The following is a 7,786-nucleotide window of genomic DNA, read 5'->3' as shown; positions in this document are numbered from 1 at the left end:
GGCAGGGAGATGATGATATTAGAGGAGAGAGGAAGGAGGAACACCAATTACTAGTGGAAGGGCTTCCACAAGGAGAGGAATCAGAAATTGGTGAAAGCCCTGGGCAGCAAACTGCCACCTCCCAACTCCTGCCTTCTTTACCAGGTGCCAAAGAAAGCAAAGCTCCCTAGGCACAGTGCCCCAGGCCTGCCCCCCTGCCCCAGGCTCTGGCAAGAGCATGGCTGGCCCCTGAAAACCCCAAGTGCCAGCAGGGCTGTGCATGGGTGGTTGGCACCATGGGTATGGCCTGCTGCTGTCCCCTGCAAGAATGCCAAGCCACCCAAGGGCAGCAGCAGATGCAGGCCCTCCGCACGGCCAGCATAGCTGCTGACATGGCCCACGTGCATGCAAGCCACACCACACATCTGGCAGTAAGGGCACCCTCCTCCACGTGACGGAAGATGTATCTTTGCCAGGGACTTTGCCATGGCACCTGCACCCTGCCACAGCCAGGCAGCTCTGTGAACCTGTGCTTGAGAGCCAGGTCTTCAGTAGACCTGTCCCACACCAGCTCCCTGCCTCATTGTTCACACAAGCCTCTCCAATATCCCTTTACCCTGAGCTCCCAAGCATCATCTGCTCTTCAGGTCCCTTCCTCCACACCCGATTCAGATGCAGTTTTACCTCTTCCTAGTCCATGGAATTAGCAACAGAAGCAGTCAGTGACTGCCAAGAGCACCAGGTCGCATCTAGGCCTTCCACAGTTGGGTCTGACCCATGAAAGCAACGTTACCACTAATCTGGCAGCTGTACTGGGCCTGCCAGGAAGCCCAGGTTGGTCTCTGGCATTCCCTCAACACCAGCCTTCCCATTTGGTAGCGATGCACATGGGCAATGCAACCAGAAAATGGCTTACTTTCCTGAGGGTACAGCAGCTTCTCTTCTGCTCCTGCACTGCAGTCCCATTCTGCAGTCACAGCAAAGATGGACAGGTTGCAAACACATGTACAAATCTCTTCGGTGAAGCCCTCTCGTCCCCCTTCTCTGGCTGCAAACCAGAGTCCTTTGGAGGAGAGCTTCCCTGGACAAAGATGAGGAGTTTCTTCAGTCTCCTTCTCCTGAGTTAAGGCTTGAGATATAAGTTGTAGATCAAAAAGCCTTAAGGCAAGGCTTCTGAAGCCTGGAACAATGTCTTAATCTGTGGCAGCACCTCTTAACCAGCAAGGAAATCCCAGAAGTTCCAGATTTATTTCCAAACCAGCTTCCTTCTTCTCAAACTCTGTGGGATGAGCAAAGCTCATTCTTCAGTCTCCTTCTCCTGAGTTAAGGCTTGAGATATAAGTTGTAGATCAAAAAGCCTTAAGGCAAGGCTTCTGAAGCCTGGAACAATGTCTTAATCTGTGGCAGCACCTCTTAACCAGCAAGGAAATCCCAGAAGTTCCAGATTTATTTCCAAACCAGCTTCCTTCTTCTCAAACTCCGTGGGATGAGCAAAGCTCACTCCAAGGGAACAGCCAACTACCCTGTGGTGTGATCTCAACTCTGCTCCGGAGGGCTTAACACCAACTCTGGCCACAGCCCTGGTTCCACACCTCATGGCAGCCCTTGTTTCTCCACAGCTTGAGGACTCTCAGTGATGTTCAGAGGAAATATCTGGATACTTGGGTAAGTCTTCCAGGAAAGAAGAGAACTTCTGGAGCTTTGGAGGTCAGTAGGCTGGCAAAAGAGTGTGTGCCAAAGGCAGGATCTGAGTCTAAGAAGTGATGATGCTGGGAAGGGTCTGTCCTTCCCAGAGCAACCTTGACTTCCCAAGGGATAGTTTACTTTCACACTTCCCCAGTCCCCAGTGCATCTGTCCTAGGAACAGGGGCATTTGGGAAGGCCATTCTCACTGTGGCATTCATAGCACAAGAGACAGCAAGCTGGTAGAAAGGAAAGAAATGATGACACGGAGCAGAGGCAGTCTCCTGCCCCTGCAAACAAAGCCCATAACCTCTGCAGAGCCCAAGGCAGGCAGGAGGCTTCTCCCTTTGGCATCCTTCAGTGTCCCTGCCATCTTTCTCTGCTCCTCAGGGAGACCCAGCTCACCTGAGAGACAAGCACAAGCCTCACAACAAGGAGGGGAGAATGACTGAATCTGAGATGTTGAGGCAACAGATGTGATTGCTTTGTCACTCAAAGCTGAAGAGAATCCTGGCACGTCCCAGCCCAGCATTCTGCTTGTGCAGCAGGAGTGAGGACTGAGGAACAGAGGGGAGGTGGAGAAGCATGTAGCTGGGGGTGACAGATAACCCAAATTCAGTGGGTCTGAAGCCCACCGGCACTGAGGGACTTCGTGGCCGAGCGTGATGACAGCCCCAAGCTCTGCAGATGTGCTGCTCTCATGTCATCACCTTCCTGGGGCTGTGAATTCCTCATGGTGACCACAGGCCAGGAGAGGACACGTTCCCACATATCAGCTGCTGAGTCTCAGCCACTAAGGCCTGGAGAGAAATCACTGGTGATGCCACGTTGGCACCTGCCTCCCAGTGTAGCCCTGGCACCCTGAGAGTCTGCGGAGGGTGGATGGAAAGACTCTCTGAATCAACAGATGTGTGCACACCTCACTTCTGCTGTTTCTGTCCACCAGCTCCTAAGTACTGGCAGGTAGAGGGTCCCAGTGCGGACCAGGACATGCTGCTGCAGAGCCCAAGTTTCACTGAAGGTGACTGTATCCTAGTTGAAGCCCAAGGCTGTGCCCAAGCTCTCACACACACCCTTACTGCCTTCTGGGGACACATGCTCCACCCACCCAGGTCAACCAAGGTGTGCTGGTAGGGCACAGCCCCAGGACCCCGGAAACTTCTGCACAGGCTATGGGAGATGACAGGGAGTGAGAGTGGGACCAGCCTCGCTCCTGCCCCTGCCCCACCTGACCCCCTGCCCGACGCTGCCTTTGCTCTGCTGTCTTCCCTGGGAGCACTCAGGCAACACATGCATCCCAGCACTGCTGGGCACCACACTGGGGGTCCAACCACACCAGAATCAAGTCTCAAAGACCATTGTTTTTCTGCTCAGTGGTATCTTGGTTATCCCGGAAACAATCACCATCACGAGATAAACCGTGCGTGCCAGCAGGGCTGAGAGCACGCGCTCCTCACCCATGGGCACTCTGTAAGGATACCAAAGGCAGCATGACCCTGCCTTGCACAGACGTGAGTCCAACATGTCTGATGCCTCCAGAGATACTCTATTTATTACAGGGTGCTTGCACCCAGGGAACTGGAACTGCAGCCAGTGTGAAAGGAAAGCACAAGGGGTTGCTAAAGACAGCTTGTAGCTGCTTGCCTGCTTGCACCTGGAACGGATACCCGCAGAGGGTCAGCACTGCCTTGGGACCCCCAGCACCGGCCTCCAGCGTGGACCCCTCACCCACACAGCCAGCCCTGGGAGCGCACAGCAGGGCTCCAGTGGAAGCTCCTTCCCAGCGCCCTGTCTCACAGGCCAGAAGAAACAGTCAGGACAGCAGAATTCACCAACAGCCCTGTCCTGGTGAGGGATCCTGCCCATCGCTAGAGAGGGGACCCACCCAGCAGGGCCAGCAAACAGCTCAAGCTCTGCTCAGAGGGCAGAGCCACTTTAGCAGGCCAGAAGGCCCCACAGGGGACCAAACTGTGAGAGTGAGGGGTGGGGAGAGAAGGAGGATGGTGACAACCTCAGGAGAGGAGACAAGGCTTTTCTGCGTGAAAGACTCCATGCTTAGGGAAGCTCCATGCTCAGATGCAAAATCGTCTAGGGTGTCCTCTTCCATCGTCTGTGCCAGCACGGAAACCCCAGCACCCACGAGGGGTGCTTGCACCCAGGAGAGAGAGACAGGGAGAGAGAGAGAGAGAGCGCACATGAGAAGGAATGAAAGAACAAATGGTGGGTGGGTGGATGAACAGAGGTCACAGCTATGCCAGCTCTAGATGCTCCGCTTACACCTCTGCACTTCATATATCTGTTCATAAAACAGATGTAGGGTGAAGTCCCTCTTCCTCTTCCCAGCTCAGTGCTTTGATGAGGGTCTGTGAGCTCAGCTCTGTCTGGGTCACCCTGCAGCCCCAGGTCCCCAGTCAGTGCCAGGGACCAGCAGGCACACGTGCACATCACGAAGCCCCTGGCCCAGTTGCCACACACCTTTCTAACAACCCAGCCCCATGTCCTCACTTGCTCTGCAAGACTGTCCCAGGTGGGAGCCAGGGCACAGTGGGCCCTGCGTGTGGCAACCACCCTGCCTGGAGCTGTGCCTGCTAGTGCGGGCACAGGACTGACTTCACAGCCTGTGTTGGGGGGAGAACACCGTGGAAGGGAGAGCAAGTGGGAAGGGCCTCTAGCAGGCAAAGGGCATCCAGGCTGGCAGCAGGGATGGCCTTGCTACACAGTGCCTGTACCAAGCCAACCAGGAACCCAACACCACAGAGCACCCAGCTGTTCCACATCTCCACCCCTCACATAGCACTGGGGGCTCTGCATGTCCTGGCACCTCCAATTCCAGCCCCTCAGGCACCTTCCTTTCATACTCACTGTCCCACCACAACGCCAGAAGACAAAGCACCAGGAGGGGAGGACATGTGTGCAGGATGCCCTGCAGCACTGCTCAACCCTCTGCGTACTCCCACCACCCATGTCCCGGCTGGTGAGAACACCGTGGGGCACCTCTGCGCAGGTGGCAGCTGGCCCTGCTCTGCTAGGGACACCCTGGGGGGAAGAGCTGCCCCAGGCACTGCCACACCGCAGCCTGGCTAGAACAAAGGGTGAGCAAAGCCCCATCTCGTGGGCCAGCAAAGCCACAGTCCAACTCTCAGGTACTCCCAAAATATAGCCCTCTGGAGAAGGATGAGAAGTTCTACCCCATGCAGTGCCTAGGCACAAGGTCACTACCAGCAGAGTGAAAACAGTTAGATTATTACAAAATATAGAGACAATGGCCTGGCCAAAGTGCCCCCCATCCACTCCATGTTCTCACCACATAATATCCACCATACTCCCCCAGCGTTGCAGTGGAGGCAGAGACCAAGACCCCAACAGCTGAGGAACACCTCCCGGCGAACGAGGTGATCCCCTCACAAGAGAAGCAGCAGAACAAACCTCACTAGCCTTTTCTGGGGTCCCCTTCGGTGTTTCATCCTCATGCTTGGGTGAGGAAGAGGCTGGTGAGGAAGGCAGCCTCCTGTCCCGGTCCCTGTGAACCAGCTTGCTGTTGGGCTCCTTCAGGGTCCGTTTCAGCTCATTGATGCTGGCCTGATGCTTCAGTAGAACATCTTCCGGCTTGTCTAAAAACTTGTGGAAGGAAAGAGGAAGGTAACAATGATTAAATCACCACCCAAAGCAAAAGAGATGAGTAGGCCCACTGGGACGGTTTGCTTGACACTAATTTAGTGTCTCAAGAGCTAAATGAACAGCGTGTCAAAGCACCCTGGGTCTGTAGTTTTAAGACTGTTGCAGGAAGCAGCAAAAAGGCAGCACATGGCCAAATGTGCACAGCAGGCTTCCTTCTGCGAAGGGCACAGCATGCCCCTTCACATCCCCAACACGGCCCGCTGAGGCTAAGCTAAGTTACCTGGAGGAAGAGAGTGGGCTCTCCCTTGGAATCAAGCAAGGGATCGGGCCCTGTTGGAAATACCAGCAGCCTCCTCCGCTGCCCTCTTGTGCCAGACACAAAGGGAGCCTGAGCCTCTATCTCAGCAGGGCAGGAAACCAGCATTTCCAGCAGACCTCCTCTCAAAGTGGGCTCTGCCAAATGGCAGGAGGTCAAGGGCTGGTCAGAGATGTCCAGTATGGATCCAAGCCTGGATCACCATGGACCAGCCTGTGTCCAACAGCAGCTGGGGTGGGATGGGGTCTGGCCTGCTGTGGAGTGAGGACAGCTCTGAGCACTCAAAGTGCAAGGTGGGATTTAGGCATTAGAGCATCCTTTTGGGTCAGTACAGGCACCAGGGTGGCTGCCCTCGTCCTGCCGCAGAGGTGGGCAAACCGGCTCAGAGCAAGAACCAGCAAGAGCAAGAACCCTGGTCAAACCTCTCCTGAGGTTCAAAAGCAATCACCTGAAATACCTCCCTGGTATTTATCCTCAGCAAAAACCCAGAGACTCAAGAGAGTCCCGTGAAAAGACCCTACCAAATTTTCCAGATCCTGAAGGCTCAGCACACCTCCTGAGAAAACTCCCCCATGGATCTACATGACTGAGCCGTGGAGATGTGCTTCTTGGTTTGCCCACCTCTGGGCTTGGCGTGCGCTGGGGGCTGGGGGAGCAGCACATGCACATGCAGTGTAGTAAGCAATGAGGCGGGCAGGGGAGGGACCGGGACCGGTGCCCATCGCCCCAGCAAGGTCTGCCCTGCAGTGCCAAGCGGGACAGTGAGGGCTGTGTGGTGCCAGCATGGTGAACCCCAACGCCCGGCCACGTTTCCCCAATCAACATCTCCAGTGAGGATCTATGTCTCATTGCAAGTGGAGGGGAAACCCCCAAAGAGCAGCCGTGGATTTTAGGCTGTGATGAATTGCTCCTGATGGGGGGCCACCAAGGACATGGGAGTCTGTGCAGCAGAGGGCACAGCCTCCTTCTTCTCTGTGACAGCCAGGGCAGCTCTCAGGCTGGGCAGCTGCCTGCATCTGTGGCACAGGGGGTGGGTGCCTGTGCCTGCCCCCACAGGCAGCTGAGCAGGTGCTGAAGGCAGCTCAGAGACTCATTTGCCCCCGGTGGGGCGGATGGTGGCCACAGTGCTGCGAGGAGCCCAGCTCTCCATGGAAGGGAGCCATGCTTTGGCAGCAGGGGGCTGTGGGAGAGCAGAGCCGCTGGGCAGGGCAGGTGACGAAGGCGGTTTGGATCAGGCAAAAGCAGAGCGAGGGTTGGGGTGCCAGCGGGAGCGATGGGATTAGCCTCCACAAGAGAGCTTGGTTCACAGGGCTGGACAGAGAGGAGACACGAGGCGAGGACATGGTGGAGTCAGAAACATGAGCAGAAGCCAGGTCTTCCCAACGGGCCAAGGACTTGGTGCAGAGGCCTGGCCGTTGCACCTTGGAAGGGCTCTTGCTCACACGTACGATTAGGACTACCTTACTTAGTGGGATAGAAGATGCTGTGTGTGTGCTGGGGCAGATCCCCAGCTGTCTGCTTATCAGGCTTCTCTAGCATTCAACCCCCCTGCCCCAGTGCATCTTGTATTCCAGTAAATAGGGTGACACATAGTGTTGCTTTAGAAAGGATGGACAATATGATGCACCGATGAGGACCAAGATACTCCAGAGAGAGAATACCTCCTGCTTGTGCCTGGGGGTTGTTTCGTGCTCCGGCTGGCAGCAAAGAGAGGATTAAAAGTAACCAGCAGGGTCAGTCGAGGGATCTTGTCACAAACATCACAGTTAAGTTGATGGGCTGGTAGGGCGCAGAAGGACCGGCCCCCCTCCCCTCTCAGCATGGGGATGAAATTGTCTAGGATGTCCCTAGGCCAGCCCAGGGGCCAAGGCAGGGCATGGGTGGGCTGTGCCCAGGCAGGGAGCTTGGCTTGTCCCCATCCCCAATCCTGTCCTGGAGCACAACTGCTCCCAGGTCCATCCCTGCCTGGGGACAAGCCTTGAGACCACCTGGAGGACACTGGAGTATGAAATGTTGTGCCCAGCCCCTGTGACAGCTCCATTGCCACTGCTGAGGCCAAGAGCCATGTCCCAAGGCTCCTACCAGCCTGGGGCACAACTGGTGGAGAAGGGCTGCAGGGGACCATGCCCCGAGGTGACCCTTCCTGCCTGTGGCCCAGCCACAACGCCTGTCTTCTCCAGGTGGCAGCCA

At 56.0% G+C, this 7,786-nt stretch overlaps 1 protein-coding gene across 1 annotated transcript in view; it reads right to left on the bottom strand.

Moving 5' to 3' along the window:
• Positions 1 to 7,786, bottom strand: part of EPB41L1 (erythrocyte membrane protein band 4.1-like 1) — a gene marked incomplete at both ends in the record, with an annotated part of 24,005 nt that overhangs the window by 12,092 nt on the left and 4,127 nt on the right. Inside the window, 2 exons of the mRNA XM_010147358.1 lie at positions 5,089 to 5,280; positions 7,258 to 7,293. Coding sequence (XP_010145660.1) covers positions 5,089 to 5,280; positions 7,258 to 7,293 — 228 coding nt within the window. The remainder of the gene's footprint in view (positions 1 to 5,088; positions 5,281 to 7,257; positions 7,294 to 7,786) is intronic.

Source organism: Eurypyga helias, unplaced genomic scaffold, assembly GCF_000690775.1.
Source record: "Eurypyga helias isolate BGI_N326 unplaced genomic scaffold, ASM69077v1 scaffold33902, whole genome shotgun sequence".
NCBI lineage: Eukaryota > Metazoa > Chordata > Aves > Eurypygiformes > Eurypygidae > Eurypyga > Eurypyga helias.
Note: the sequence above shows the minus strand (reverse complement) of the source record. Positions and strands in the feature narration are given on the sequence as shown.